Source organism: Oncorhynchus gorbuscha, unplaced genomic scaffold (genome assembly GCF_021184085.1).
Source record: "Oncorhynchus gorbuscha isolate QuinsamMale2020 ecotype Even-year unplaced genomic scaffold, OgorEven_v1.0 Un_scaffold_19:::fragment_6:::debris, whole genome shotgun sequence".
Classification (NCBI taxonomy): Eukaryota; Metazoa; Chordata; class Actinopteri; order Salmoniformes; family Salmonidae; genus Oncorhynchus; species Oncorhynchus gorbuscha.
In genome coordinates this window covers 23,040-39,044 of record NW_025744958.1, presented here as the reverse complement: position 1 = coordinate 39,044, position 16,005 = coordinate 23,040, and the positions used below count along the sequence as shown (strand labels likewise).

The 16,005-nt window shown below is 45.3% G+C and overlaps 2 protein-coding genes across 2 annotated transcripts in view; one reads left to right on the top strand and one right to left on the bottom strand.

Moving 5' to 3' along the window:
- Window positions 1-9,366, bottom strand: part of LOC124017341 (Down syndrome cell adhesion molecule homolog) — a 58,637-nt gene extending 49,271 nt beyond the window's left edge. Inside the window, exons 1-2 of the mRNA XM_046332593.1 lie at window positions 9,285-9,366; window positions 8,450-8,569 (exon numbers count right to left, since the gene is read on the bottom strand). Of these exons, the coding sequence (XP_046188549.1) occupies window positions 8,450-8,569; window positions 9,285-9,366 (202 nt within the window). The remainder of the gene's footprint in view (window positions 1-8,449; window positions 8,570-9,284) is intronic.
- A 35-nt stretch (window positions 9,367-9,401) lies between these two features.
- Window positions 9,402-16,005, top strand: part of LOC124017340 (ubiquitin carboxyl-terminal hydrolase 25-like) — a gene marked incomplete at its 3' end in the record, with an annotated part of 29,597 nt that continues 22,993 nt past the window's right edge. The window contains 1 exon segment of the mRNA XM_046332592.1: window positions 9,402-9,431. Within this exon segment, the coding sequence (XP_046188548.1) occupies window positions 9,402-9,431 (30 nt within the window).

Sequence of the window (16,005 nt, the reverse complement as noted above, 5' to 3'; positions counted from 1 at the left end):
AGATCAACATAGTGGTCAGAAGCAAGAAGAGTAGCTTCTAAATAATGCTGGGATGTGTTCAGCAGGGTACACTGTACTGTAGAAAAAATGTTTTGCAATTGAAAAGAAACATGTGTGTTCTAATTGGACAGGTTCAGGCAGTACCACACCATTTCACTCCATGTCAAGACATTTACTCTCTACTAAACACCACCCTTGTACACTGAGAGTACAAAAACATTAGGAACACCTGCTCTTTCCATGGCAGACTGGCCAGGTGAATCCAGGTGAAAACTATGACCCCTTATTGATGTCACTTGTTCAATCCACTTCAATCAGTGTAGGTGAAGGGGAGGAGACAGGTTAAAGAAGGATTTTTAAACCTGGAGACATTTGAAACATGGATTGTGTCTGTGTGCCGTTCAGAGAGTGAATGGCACATATTGACCATTTTTTTAGGGGGTAGATCAGCTTTAATATTGCAGATAGATTGTAGCTTTCATCAATCGAATATCTCTGGAGAGACCTGAAAATAGCTGTACAGCGACGCTCCCCATCTAAACTGACAGAGCTTAAGAGGATCTGCAGAGAAGAATGGGAGAAACTCCCCAAATACAGGTGCGCCAAGCCTGTAGCGTCAAACCCAAGAAGACTCGACGATGAAATCACTGCCAAAGGTGCTTCAACAAAGTACTAAGTAAAGGGTCTAGGTATTCTTATGTAAATGTGATATTTCCAATTTTTTATGATACATTTGCAAGAATTTCTAAAAACCTGTTTGTGCTTTGTCATTACGGGGTATTGTGTGTAGATTAAGGAGAGAAAAAAAAACAATTTAATCTATTTTAGAATAAGGCTGTAACGTAACAAAATGTGGAAAACATCAAGGGGTTTGAAAACTTTCAGAATGAACTGTATTTTTGTTAGCTGCATGTTTGACATAACTCCACTAATGCTAAACTCAGCAACAACAAAAAAGAAACGTCCCTTTTTCAGGACCCTGACTTTCAAAGATAATTCGTAAAAATCCAAATAACTTCACAGATCTTCATTGTAAAGGGTTTAACAGCTAGCCAACGTCTACCGAATAGAACCTCCGCACTCAACAACCCGGTCGCATTCCGCTTCGCTCCACAGGTAGTATCACATTTTAATTTCATCACAGTACAACAGTTTGATTTGTTTGATCGTAGCTAGCTACTTAGCTAGCTACATAGCCGTCTTTGTATCAAAGATAATTGTGTAGTCTAGAGCGACTTTCTAGGTTAGCTAGCCAGCTATTGTCGTTCTTTTAACGCAACGTAACATAAACAACACTGCTAGCTAGCCAGCTAGCCCCCGAATAGCAGCACTGTAGAAACTATTACACTCAACGGAACGACTTGATTAGTGTAGTGTCAACAACGCAGCCACTGCCAGCTAGCCTACAAAGTCAACAACGCAGCCACTGCCAGCTAGCCTACTTCAGCAGTACTGTATCATTTTAATCATTTTAGTCAATAAGATTCTTGCTACGTAAGCTTAACTTTCTGAACATTCGAGACGTGTAGTCCACTTGTCATTCCAATCTCCTTTGCATTAGCGTAGCCTCTTCTGTAGCCTGTCAACTATGTGTCTGTTTATCCCTGTTCTCTCCTCTCTGCACAGACCATACAAACGCTCCACACCACGTGGCCGCGGCCACCCTAATCTGGTGGTCCCAGCGCGCACGACCCACGTGGAGTTCCAGGTCTCCGGTAGCCTCTGGAACTGCCGATCTGCGGTCAACAAGGCAGAGTTCATCTCAGCCTATGCCTCCCTCCAGTCCCTCGACTTCTTGGCACTAACGGAAACATGGATCACCACAGACAACACTGCTACTCCTACTGCTCTCTCTTCGTCCGCCCACGTGTTCTCGCACACCCCGAGAGCTTCTGGTTAGCGGGGTGGTGGCACCGGGATCCTCATCTCTCCCAAGTGGTCATTCTCTCTTTCTCCCCTTACCAATCTGTCTATCGCCTCCTTTGAATTCCATGCTGTCACAGTTACCAGCCCTTTCAAGCTTAACATCCTTATCATTTATCGCCCTCCAGGTTCCCTCGGAGAGTTCATCAATGAGCTTGATGCCTTGATAAGCTCCTTTCCTGAGGACGGCTCACCTCTCACAGTTCTGGGCGACTTTAACCTCCCCACGTCTACCTTTGACTCATTCCTCTCTGCCTCCTTTTTTCCACTCCTCTCCTCTTTTGACCTCACCCTCTCACCTTCCCCCCCTACTCACAAGGCAGGCAATACGCTCGACCTCATCTTTACTAGATGCTGTTCTTCCACTAACCTCATTGCAACTCCCCTCCAAGTCTCCGACCACTACCTTGTATCCTTTTCCCTCTCGCTCTCATCCAACACTTCCCACACTGCCCCTACTCGGATGGTATCGCGCCGTCCCAACCTTCGCTCTCTCTCCCCCGCTACTCTCTCCTCTTCCATCCTATCATCTCTTCCCTCTGCTCAAACCTTCTCCAACCTATCTCCTGATTCTGCCTCCTCAACCCTCCTCTCCTCCCTTTGACTCTCTATGTCCCCTATCCTCCAGGCCGGCTCGGTCCTCCCCCTCCCGCTCCGTGGCTCGACGACTCATTGCGAGCTCACAGAACAGGGCTCCGGGCAGCCGAGCGGAAATGGAGGAAAACTCGCCTCCCTGCGGACCTGGCATCCTTTCACTCCCTCCTCTCTACATTTTCCTCCTCTGTCTCTGCTGCTAAAGCCACTTTCTACCACTCTAAATTCCAAGCATCTGCCTCTAACCCTAGGAAGCTCTTTGCCACCTTCTCCTCCCTCCTGAATCCTCCCCCCCCCTCCTCCCTCTCTGCAGATGACTTCGTCAACCATTTTGAAAAGAAGGTCGACGACATCCGATCCTCGTTTGCTAAGTCAAACGACACCGCTGGTTCTGCTCACACTGCCCTACCCTGTGCTCTGACCTCTTTCTCCCCTCTCTCTCCAGATGAAATCTCGCGTCTTGTGACGGCCGGCCGCCCAACAACCTGCCTTCCCATGCTTGTTCATTGATCCATAAACAATTAATGAACATGCACCTGTGGAAAGGTCGACACCAACAACTTACAGACAACTTACAGTAGGCAATTAAGGTCACAGTTATGAAAATTGCAGAAAGAGGCCTTTCTACTGACAAACAAAAGAAAGATGCCCAGGGTCCCTGCTCATCTGCATGAACATGCCTTAGGCATGCTGCAAGGAGGCATGAGAACTGCAGATGTGGCCAGGGCAATAAATTGCAATGTCCGTACTGTGAGACGCCTAAGACAGCGCTACAGGGAGACAGGAAGGACAGCTGATCATCCTCGCAGTGCCAGACCACGTGTAACAACACCTGCACAGGATTGGTACATCCGAACATCACACCTGCGGGACAGGTACAGGATGGAAACAACAACTGCCCGAGTTACACCAGGAACGCACAATCCCTCCATCAGTGCTCAGACTGTCCGCAATAGACTGAGAGAGTGTGGACTGAGGGCATGTAGGTTCTCAACAGACATCACCGGCAACAACGTTGCCTATGGGCACAAACCCACCGCTGCTGGACCAGACAGGACTGGCAAAAAGTGCTCTTCACTGACGAGTCTCAGTTTTGTCTCACCTGGGGTGATGGTCGGATTCGCATTCATCGTCGAAGGCATGAGTGTTTCACCGCGGCCTGTACTCTTAAGCGGGACGAGGTGGAGGGTCCGTCATCGTCTGCGACGGTGTGTCGCAGCATGAACGGACTGAGCTTGTTGTCATTGAAGGCACTCTCAACGCTGTGTGTTACAAGGAAGACATCCTCCTCCCTCATGTGGTACCCTTCCTGCAGGTTCATCCTGACACGACCCTTCAGCATGACAATGCCACCAGCCATACTGCTCGTTCTGTGCGTGATTTCCTTCAAGACAGGAATGTCAGTATTCTGCCATGGCCAGCGAAGAGCCGAACCCCATTGAGCACGTCTGGGATCTGTTGGATTGGAGGGTGAGGGCTAGGGCCATTCGCCCCAAAATGTCCGGGAACTTGCAGGTGCCTTGGAGGAAGAGTGGGGACACATCTCACAGCAAGAACTGGCAAATCTGGTGCAGTCCATGAGGAGGAGATGCACTGCAGTACTTAATGCAACTGATGGCCACACCAGATACTGACTGTTACTTTGATTATGAACTCCCCTTTGATCAGGGACACATTATTCAATTTATGTTAGCCACATGCCTGTGGAACTTGTTCAGCTTATGTCTCAGTTGTTGAATCTTGTTATGTTCATACAAATATTTACACATTGTGGTAAACCGTGGGGTGTTGGGTTGAGTGTGCAGAGATTGACACAGAGACAGGGAGGTTTTATTCTGTAAAAACAACTTTACTAAGACAGAAAATAAACATAAAGAAATTCACTTAGGTTTGGCTTGGTCCTTCTTCTCTACTGTGGCTTGGTGTCGGTCTCTCCCAGTTCTCTCTCTCGGTGTGCCACTGTACTTCTTTTATTTGGCCGCCACGGCTGGTTGGCACTTTCCTCTAATTACCTCCACTTAGAGCTGTCCATGTTGGGGTGCCCAGCTCCCGTATTCCCAGCAGAGGGAGCCAACATCGCCTCACGTACCTCCCCTCTATTACCATCCCCTGGGATAGACCTCCTGGGATACCACAACATGTTAAGTTTTTTATGAAAATAAACGCAGTTAACAGTGAGAGGATGTTTGTTTTTTTGCTGAGTTTACTTAAGATATCATTTGCAAAGATTCTATAAAATTCTATAACATTTCTAAAAAATAATGTTCTTTTAATCAATTACTATATTTGAGTTTAACCTCTCTGATACAAGACGCTAGCGTCCCACCTCGAAAACAGCCAGTGAAATTGCAGGGCGCCAAATTCAAAACAACAGAAATCCCATAATTAAAATTCCTCAAACATACAAGTATTATCCACCATTTTAAAGATAGACTTCTTGTAAATCCAACCACAGTGTCCTATTTCAAAAAGGCTTAACTGCGAAAGCACACCATGCGATTATGTTAGGTCAGCACCTAGTCACAGAAAACCATACAGCCATTTTTCTAGCCAAAGAGAGGAGTCACAAAAAGCAGAAATAGAGATAAAAATTAATCACTAACCTTTGATGATCTTCATCAGATTGCACTCATAGGACTTCATGTTACACAATACATGTATGTTTTGTTCGATAAAGTTCATATTTATATCCAGTTTACATTGGCGCGTTATGGTCAGAAATGCATTGCCTCAAACAAACATCCAGTGAAAGTGCAGAGAGCCACATCAAATGACAGAAATACTCATCATAAACATTGATAAACGATACAAGTGTTAAACATACAAATAAAGATACACTTCTCCTTAATGCAACCGCTGTGTCAGATTTCCAAAAACTGCAATTATGTTAGGTCTGCACCTAGCCACAGAAACCCATACAGCCATTTTCCAGCCAAGGAGAGTGTCACAAAAGTCAGAAATAGCATTCAAATTAATCACCTACCTTTGATGATCTTCATCTGGTGGCACTCCCAGGTCTCCATGTTAGACAATAAATGTTTGTTTTGTTCGATAATGCCCCTCTTTATGACCAAATACCTCCGTTTTGTTTGTGCGTTTTGTCCAGTAATCCGAATGCTTAAAGGCGCGTGCACTAATACATCCAGACGAAAAGTTTTTTTGAAGATTAAAAAAGTTAGTAGAAACATGCCACGCGATGTTTAAAATCAATCCTCCGGTTGTTTTTGTCAAAAATAATATTTAAACCGGACAAAAGCTTTGTCAATAGGAAAGGAGAAACAAGAAAGGCACGTTCCCGATCAGGGGCATGGCCGACGAATGGAAATTTCCACTGGCCACTGATTGAAAGTGCTGTATTTCCCTCATTTTTCAGAGTAAAGCCTGAAACAATGCCTAAATACTGGCCACATGTAGAGGAAGCCATAGAACTTGTGAACTGGGTCCTAAGTCGTTGTATGATGGATAGGCTTTCAATGGAAAAACAGCCTTTCAAAATAATAGTACTTCCTGGTTGGATTTTCCCCGGGTTTTCGCCTGCCATATCAGTTCTGTTATACTCACAGACATTATTGTAACAGTTTTGAAAACTGTAGAGTGTTTTCTATCCAAATCTACTAATTATATGCATATCCTATCTTCTGGGTCTGAGTATCAGGCAGTTTAATGTGGGCACGCTTTTCATCCAAAATTCTGAATGCTGCCCCCCCTACCCTAGTGATGTTAACCACAATTTATGTTGTATTATTTGTTCTTTCTCTTATGGTCGATTCAACTGAAATTGCAACCTTTCTATGGCTTGTTTAAAAATATTAATATTTTGGAGATTATTTCATTTTCAAATAACCAAAAGTGAGAGGTTGTAATCTGAATAAAGGGAAAGGGCCATTCTTGAACTTGGGGTGAGACAGTTTTACTAATCTGCTATAGAACCGGTTTTAAGTATAACTTCTGTATGACTGACGCCTTTAGTGAGAGGTTTAATGCTTTAATATTTAATGATTTCTGCCCTCGGAATACATATTTATTATTTAAATAGGCCCGTTTAATTATGTCTGGCTTGCTGTTCTAAATACAATTGAATATGTTTTGCTCATATAATTGAAAAAAAAACAGGCAAGACCATAAGCAAATATGTAAACTGGGATATGACTAAATAGTTAATCAGGGTGATTTTCCCACAAATATATATTTACCTTTCCATGGTAGCAAGATCTTATCTACTTTTGCTAACTTTCTATTAAAATGTATTGAAGGGAGATCATTTCTTTCTTTCGGGATATGAATACAGAGTATGTCCACATCACTGTCAGACCATTTTATTGGTAAACTACACGGTAATGTAAAAGTTGTATTTTTTTGTGATCCCATATGTAATATAGAACACAATTTGGTTGTAATCCAGAGAGGTTAGAAAAAGTATCTACATCCTCTATGAGGCTGTGGAGGGATCCAAGTTGTGGATTTAAAAGAAAACATGAATTATCAGCATACAATGACTTCTTTGTTTTTAAACCCTGGATTTCTAATCCCTTGATATTATTGTTGGATCTGATTTAATAGCTAACATTTCATGGCCATAATAAATAGATACACAGATAGTGGACAACCTTGTTTTACGCCTCTTAACAGTTTAAAACTTTCTGAGAAGTAGCCATTATTTACTATTTTACACATAGGGTTACTATACATAACTTTAACCCATTTTATAAGAGATTCTCCAAAATTGAAATATTCCAGGCATTTATATATATATATATAAACTCCAGTCGTACTTAATCAAAAGCCTTTTCAAAGTCAGCTATGAATACCAGGTCTGATTTCCCAGATGTCCATAGTGTTCTATTGTTTCCAGTACTTGTCCTATATTATCTCCAATATATCATCCATGTAAAAAAACCTGTCTGATTAGGATGAATAATATTCGACAATACCTTTTTAGTTCTATGCATTTTGCTTGAATTTTTGCATCACAACACTGAAGTGGAAGGGGACTCCACTTTTTTCAATGGACTGGGTCTTCATATTTACCACTTGGATACTGTTTCAGTAATAGTGGCAGGTAGCCTAGTGGTTAGAGCGTTAGACTAGTAACTGAAAGGATGCGAGATTGAATCCCTGAGCTGACAAGGTAAAAATCTGTTGTTCTGCCTCTGAACAAGGCAGTTAACCCACTGTTCCTAGGCTGTCATTGAAAATAAGAATTTGTAAACTGACTTGCCTAGTTAAATAAAGGTAAAATATATATATATATAATGAAATCAGGCCTTCTTGTCGAGTATCTGATAATCTACCATTTTTATAGGTGTGCTACATGCTAATAACGGTCCTCTGAGTATTTCAAAAAATGTTTTGTATACCTCCACTGACATGCCATCCAGCCCTGGAATTTTCCGGACTTAAAGGCTTTAATTGCATCAAGACGTTCCTCCTCTGTAATTTGGCCTTCACTTGAGTCTTTCTGCACAGCTGTTAATTGTACATTATTAATAGAAAAATAATCCATACAATTAACTTCGGTTAGTGGAGAAGGAGGAGATTGAAACTAAAACATATGCTTTAAGTACTTTGCATCCTTTTTCAAAATATGGTTTGATGAATCATGGGTGACTCCGTCATTTGTAACAAGTTCCAGTCAATAATTTTTGGTAGAATTTCTTTGTTGAAGATTAAAAAATGATTTGGTGCATTTTTTCCGATATTCCACCCAGTTCGCTTTACTTGTATAATATATATAAATTAGATTAAGTTCCTCCATTTATTTTTTAAATTTATTTTAACTAACTCATGTGCCTCTATGGTACACATTGACACCTTATAGAGTCCATGCCCTGACAAATTGAGGCTGTTTTGAGGGCAAAAGGGGGAGCAACTCAATATTAGGAAGGTGTTACTAAAGTTTTGTACACTCAGTGTATATTGTGGTGCTATTTACCTTTGGAATACTTCCACACTATGGTAGGGACGGGGTATCCCTCTGCAGAGCAGTTGAGGATCACAGCTTTCCCATAGATGCCATCCTGGTCCTTGGGCTGCACCACAAATTTGGGAGGGACTGGTTAGGAGAGGAACAGAAAAAAGGTAATTGATTATTGTATACCTTTATTTAACCATGAAAGTCAGTTAAGAACAAATTCTTATTTACAATGACGGCCTACCCCGGGCAAACCCGGATGGGCCAATTGTCTACCTCCCTATGGGACTCCCAATCACGGCCGGATGTGATGCAGCCTGGATTAACACTGGTTATACTGTTATGGTGTTTTAGTTTGAGTTTGTAATACCTTGTGGCTTAAATAGTGGAAATTAGAAATGATATATTTTCACACTAAGTGTAAGAAAAACAAAAGGAGCCAATGCTAACGTAGATTAGCATATTAGCAGGGTTGGGGTCCATTCCATTTAAATTCCAGTCAATTTATAAAGTAAACAATATTCAAATTCAAATTTGTTCCACATTGAAAAGCATCGAAGATAATTGGAATTTCAATTTCCTTTGTGAATTGACTGGAATTGAAATGGAATTAATCCCAACCATGCATTTTAGCCTTCAGTAGTGGAATAAGTGGCATCTCACATCACAACATTAAAATACAATTACGGTAATCACTGCTATTGGGATTACATGCTGACCAGAGCAAAAGCGGCGCGTGCTCGAGTGTTGCAAAATTATCACATACATGTTATTCAATCATTGCACCCACACTGCTCATGCGCGTCAGCGTAGCCTGGTGCTAAAATAGAATTTGGTTCTATTTCTGATGCCTAACGCGCTGCAAGTCCTGCCTTAAAGGTGTTTGGGGTCAGCCAGGATGTTCTGGAGAGGGTGTACAGCAGCTTGGTGGAGAGCATCCTCACGTTCAATATGACAGTCTGGTAATCTGAGCATGAGGAGCAAAAACAAACTGACCAGAATAGTAAACACAGCCAGCATAGTAATTGGTCGACCACAGGCACATTTGAACATTCTGTTCCACAAGGCAACCAAAAATAAGGCACTGGCTGTCATTGGCGACCACTCTGACGCTCTGCACCCTCAGACCCTCAAACGTAATCCTAGTAAAAATTCCCTGTTTTAGGTCAGTTAGGATCCCCACTTTATTTTAAGAATGTGAAATGTCAGAATTGTAGTAGAAAGAATTATTTATTTCAGCTTTTATGTCTTTCATCACATTCCAAGTGGGTCAGAAGTTTACATACACTCAATTAGTATTTGGTAGCATTGACTTTAAATTGTTTAACTTGGGTCAAACGTTTCGGATAGCCTTCCACAAGCTTCCCACAATAAGTTGGGTGAATTTTGGCCCATTCCTCCTGACAGCTGGTGTAACTGAGTCAGGTTTGTAGGCCTTCTGGCTCGCACACGCTTTTTCAGTTCTGCCCATTTTCTATAGGATTGAGGTCAGGGCTTTGGGACAGCCACTCCAATACCTTGACTTTGTTGTCCTTAAGCCATTTTGCCACAACTTTGGAAGAATGCTAGGTCATTGTCCATTTGCAAGACCCATTTGCAACCAAGCTTTAACTTCCTGACTGATGTCTTGAGATGTTGCTTCAATATATCTACATAATTTTCTTTCCTCATGAAGCCATTTAGTTAGTGAAGTGCAACAGTCCCTCCTGCATCAAAGCATCCCCACAACATGATGCTGCCACCCCGTGTTTTACGGTTGGGATGGTGTTCTTCGGCTTGCAAGCCTCCCCCTTTTTCCTCCAAACATAATGGTCATTATGGCCAAACAGTTCCATTTTTGTTTAATCAGACCAGAGGACATTTCTCCAGAAAGTATGATCTTTGTCCCCATGTGCAGTTGCAAACCGTAGTCTGGCTTTTTTATGTCGGTTTTGTAGCAGTGGCTTCTTCCTTGCTGAGCGGACTTTCAGGTTATGTCGATATAGGACTTGTTTGTACTGTGGATATATATACTTTTGTACCAGTTTCCTCCAGCATCTTCATGAGGTCCTTTGCGGTTGTTCTGGGATTGATTTTCACTTTTCGCACCAAAGTACGTTCATCTCAAGGAGACAGAACGCGTCTCCTTCCTGAGCGATATGATGGCTGCGTGGTCCCATGGTGTTTATACTTGCGTACTATTGTTTGTACAGATGAACGTGGTACCTTCAGGCGTTTGGAAATTGCTCCCAAGGATGAACCAGACTTGTGGAGGTTGTCATGTTTTGTCATATATTGTCTTGTCCTTGTGCTTTCCCTTCTGTTCGTTTCCCCCTGCTGGTCTTATTAGGTTCGTTCCCTTTTTCTATCCCTCTCTCTCCCCCTCCCTCTCTCTCTTCTCTCTATCGTTCCGTTCCTGCTCCCAGCTGTTCCTCATTCTCCTATCTCACTCATTTAGTCTTTTCACACCTGTCCCCTATTTTGTCCTCTGATTAGAGTCCCTATTTCTCCCCTTGTTTTCCGCTTCTGTCTTTGTCGGATCCTTTTATGATGTTCGCTGTGCTGTGTCCTTGTCTCGCCCTGTCGTGTCTTGTCTCCTTCAGATGCTGCGTGTGAGCAGGTGTCTTAGTCTGCTACGGTCGGTGCCTTCCCGAGGCAACCTGCAGTCAATGGTCGAGTCTCCAGTCTGTCCTCGTTACTACGAGTGGATTTAAGTTTTTTCCTGTTTTGTTTTCTTCTTTAGTGTTCCAGGATTATTACTTTTGCCATTTACTGGAATAAAGACTCTGTTTTCGCTAAGTCGCTTTTGGGTCCTCATTCACCAGCATAACAGAAGGATCCGACCAAGAATGGACCCAGCGACTACGGATTCTCGTAACACTGCCGTCGAGATCCAGGGAGCTATGCTCGGCAGACACGAGCAGGAATTGTCTGCTGCTCGTCATGCCGTTGAGACCCTGGCCGCTCAGGTTTCCGACCTCTCTGGACAGTTTCAGAGTCTTCGTCTCGTGCCACCAGCTACTTCCTGGTCTGCCGAGTCTCCGGAACCTAGGGTTAATAACCCACCATGTTACTCCGGGCAGCCCACTGAGTGCCGCTCCTTTCTCACCCAGTGTGATATTGTGTTCTCTCTCCAACCCAACACATACTCAAGAGAGAGAGCTCGGATTGCTTACGTCATTTCACTCCTTACTGGCCGGGCTCGAGAGTGGGGCACAGCTATCTGGGAGGCAAGGGCTGATTGTTCTAACAATTACCTGAACTTTAAAGAGGAGATGATACGGGTTTTTGATCGTTCAGTTTTTGGTAGGGAGGCTTCTAGGGCCCTGGCTTCCCTATGTCAAGGTGATCGATCCATAACGGATTACTCTATAGAGTTTCGCACTCTTGCTGCTTCTAGTGACTGGAACGAGCCGGCGCTGCTCGCTCGTTTTCTGGAGGGACTCCACGCAGAGGTTAAGGATGAGATTCTCTCCCGGGAGGTTCCTTCCAGTGTGGACTCTTTGATTGCACTCGCCATCCGCATAGAAAGACGGGTAGATCTTCGTCACCGAGCTCGTGGAAGAGAGCTCGCGTTAACGGTGTTCCCCCCCTCCGCATCGCAACCATCTCCTCCCTCCGGCTCAGAGACTGAGCCCATGCAGCTGGGAGGTATTCGCATCTCGACTAAGGAGAGGGAACGGAGGATCACCAACCGCCTGTGCCTCTATTGCGGTTTTGCTGGACATTTTGTCAATTCATGTCCAGTAAAAGCCAGAGCTCATCAGTAAGCGGAGGGCTACTGGTGAGCGCTACAAACTCAGGTCTCTCCATCAAGATCCTGTACTACTATGTCGGTCCATCTACGCTGGACCGGTTCGGCTGCTTCATGCAGTGCCTTGATAGACTCTGGGGCTGAGGGTTGTTTTATGGACGAAGCATGGGCTCGGAAACATGACATTCCTCTCAGACAGTTAGGGAAGCCCACGCCCATGTTCGCCTTAGATGGTAGTCATCTCCCCAGTATCAGATATGAGACACTACCTTTAACCCTCACAGTATCTGGTAACCACAGTGAGACTATTTCCTTTTTGATATTTCGTTCACCTTTTACACCTGTTGTTTTGGGTCATCCCTGGCTAGTATGTCATAATCCTTCTATTAATTGGTCTAGTAATTCTATCCTATCCTGGAACGTTTCTTGTCATGTGAAGTGTTTAATGTCTGCTATCCCTCCTGTTTCTTCTGTCCCCTCTTCTCAGGAGGAACTTGGTGATTTGACAGGAGTGCCGGAGGAATATCATGATCTGCGCACGGTCTTCAGTCGGTCCAGAGCCAACTCCCTTCCTCCTCACCGGTCGTATGATTGTAGTATTGATCTCCTTCCGGGGACCACTCCCCCTCGGGGTAGACTATACTCTCTGTCGGCTCCCGAACGTAAGGCTCTCGAGGATTATTTGTCTGTTTCTCTTGACGCCGGCACCGTAGTGCCTTCTTCCTCTCCTGCCGGAGCGGGGGTTTTTTTTGTTAAGAAGAAAGACGGTACTCTGCGCCCCTGCGTGGATTATCGAGGGCTGAATGACATAACGGTTAAGAATCGTTATCCGCTTCCTCTTATGTCATCAGCCTTCGAGATTCTGCAGGGAGCCAGGTTCTTTACTAAGTTGGACCTTCGTAATGCTTACCATCTCGTGCGCATCAGAGAGGGGGACGAGTGGAAAACGGCGTTTAACACTCCGTTAGGGCATTTTGAGTACCGGGTTCTGCCGTTTGGTCTCGCTAATGCTCCAGCTGTTTTTCAGGCATTAGTTAATGATGTACTGAGAGACATGCTGAACATCTTTGTTTTTGTCTACCTTGACGATATCCTGATTTTTTCACCGTCACTCGAGATTCATGTTCAGCACGTTCGACGTGTACTCCAGCGCCTTTTAGAGAATTGTCTCTACGTGAAGGCTGAGAAGTGCTCTTTTCATGTCTCCTCCGTCACTTTTCTCGGTTCTGTTATTTCCGCTGAAGGCATTCAGATGGATCCCGCTAAGGTCCAAGCTGTTAGTGATTGGCCCGTTCCAAGGTCACGTGTCGAGTTGCAGCGCTTTCTAGGTTTCGCTAATTTCTATCGGCGTTTCATTCGTAATTTTGGTCAAGTTGCTGCCCCTCTCACAGCTCTTACTTCTGTCAAGACGTGCTTTAAGTGGTCCGGTTCCGCCCAGGGAGCTTTTGATCTCCTCAAGAAGCGTTTTACGTCCGCTCCTATCCTCGTTACTCCTGACGTCACTAAACAATTCATTGTCGAGGTTGACGCTTCAGAGGTGGACGTGGGAGCCATTCTATCCCAGCGCTTCCAGTCTGACGATAAGGTCCAACCTTGCGCTTATTTTTCTCATCGCCTGTCGCCATCGGAACGCAACTGTGATGTGGGTAACCGCGAACTGCTTGCCATCCGCTCAGCCCTAGGCGAATGGCGACAGTGGTTGGAGGGGGCGACCGTTCCTTTTGTCGTTTGGACTGACCATAAGAACCTTGAGTACATCCATTCTGCCAAACGACTTAATGCACGTCAAGCTCGTTGGGCGTTGTTTTTCGCTCGTTTCGAGTTTGTGATTTCTTATCGCCCGGGTAATAAGAACACCAAGCCTGATGCCTTATCCCGTCTCTTTAGTTCTTCTGTGGCTTCTACTGATCCCGAGGGGATTCTTCCTTATGGGCGTGTTGTCGGGTTGACAGTCTGGGGAATTGAGAGACAGGTTAAGCAAGCACTCACTCACACTGCGTCGCCGCGCGCTTGTCCTAGTAACCTTCTTTTCGTTCCTGTTTCTACTCGTCTGGCTGTTCTTCAGTGGGCTCACTCTGCCAAGTTAGCTGGCCATCCCGGCGTTCGAGGTACACTTGCTTCTATTCACCAGCGCTTTTGGTGGCCTACTCAGGAGCGTGACACGCGCCATTTCATGGCTGCTTGTTCGGACTGCGCGCAGACTAAGTCAGGTAACTCTCCTCCTGCTGGTCGTCTCAGACCGCTTCCCATTCCTTCTCGACCATGGTCTCACATCGCCTTAGACTTCATTACCGGTCTGCCTTCGTCTGCGGGGAAGACTGTGATTCTTACGGTTGTCGATAGGTTCTCTAAGGTGGCACATTTCATTCCCCTCGCTAAGCTTCCTTCCGCTAAGGAGACGGCACAAATCATAATCGAGAATGTGTTCAGAATTCATGGCCTCCCGTTAGACGCCGTTTCAGACAGAGGTCCGCAATTCACGTCACAGTTTTGGAGGGAGTTCTGTCGTTTGATTGGTGCTTCCGTCAGTCTCTCTTCCGGTTTTCATCCCCAGTCTAACGGTCAAGCAGAAAGGGCCAATCAGACGATTGGTCGCATACTACGCAGCCTTTCTTTTAGAAACCCTGCGTCTTGGGCAGAACAGCTCCCCTGGGCAGAATACGCTCACAACTCGCTTCCTTCGTCTGCTACCGGGCTATCTCCGTTTCAGAGTAGTCTGGGTTACCAGCCTCCTCTGTTCTCGTCCCAGCTCGCCGAGTCCAGCGTTCCCTCCGCTCAGGCGTTTGTCCAACGTTGTGAGCGCACCTGGAGGAGGGTGAGGTCTGCACTTTGCCGTTACAGGGCGCAGACTGTGAGAGCCGCCAATAAACGTAGGATTAAGAGTCCTAGGTATTGTCGCGGCCAGAGAGTGTGGCTTTCCACTCGTAACCTTCCCCTTACGACAGCTTCTCGTAAGTTGACTCCGCGGTTCATTGGTCCGTTCCGTGTCTCCCAGGTCGTCAATCCTGTCGCTGTGCGACTGCTTCTTCCGCGACATCTTCGTCGCGTCCATCCTGTCTTCCATGTCTCCTGTGTCAAGCCCTTTCTTCGCACCCCCGTTCCCCCCCCCCCCCCCCGTCCTTGTCGAGGGCACACCTATTTACAAGGTACGTAGGATCATGGACATGCGTTCTCGGGGACGTGGTCACCAGTACTTAGTGGATTGGGAGGGTTACGGTCCTGAGGAGAGGAGTTGGGTTCCATCTCGGGACGTGCTGGACCGTTCGCTGATTGATGATGTCCTCCGTTGCCGCCAGGATTCCTCCTCGAGTGCGCCAGGAGGCGCTCGGTGAGTGGGGGGGGTACTGTCATGTTTTGTCATATATTGTCTTGTCCTTGTGCTTTCCCTTCTGTTCGTTTCCCCCTGCTGGTCTTATTAGGTTCGTTCCCTTTTTCTATCCCTCTCTCTCCCCCTCCCTCTCTCTCTTCTCTCTATCGTTCCGTTCCTGCTCCCAGCTGTTCCTCATTCTCCTAACTCACTCATTTAGTCTTTTCACACCTGTCCCCTATTTTGTCCTCTGATTAGAGTCCCTATTTCTCCCCTTGTTTTTCCGCTTCTGTCTTTGTCGGATCCTTTTATGATGTTCGCTGTGCTGTGTCCTTGTCTCGCCCTGTCGTGTCTTGTCTCCTTCAGATGCTGCGTGTGAGCAGGTGTCTTAGTCTGCTACGGTCGGTGCCTTCCCGAGGCAACCTGCAGTCAATGGTCGAGTCTCCAGTCTGTCCTCGTTACTACGAGTGGATTTAATTTTTTTCCTGTTTTGTTTTCTTCTTTAGTGTTCCAGGATTATTACTTTTGCCATTTACT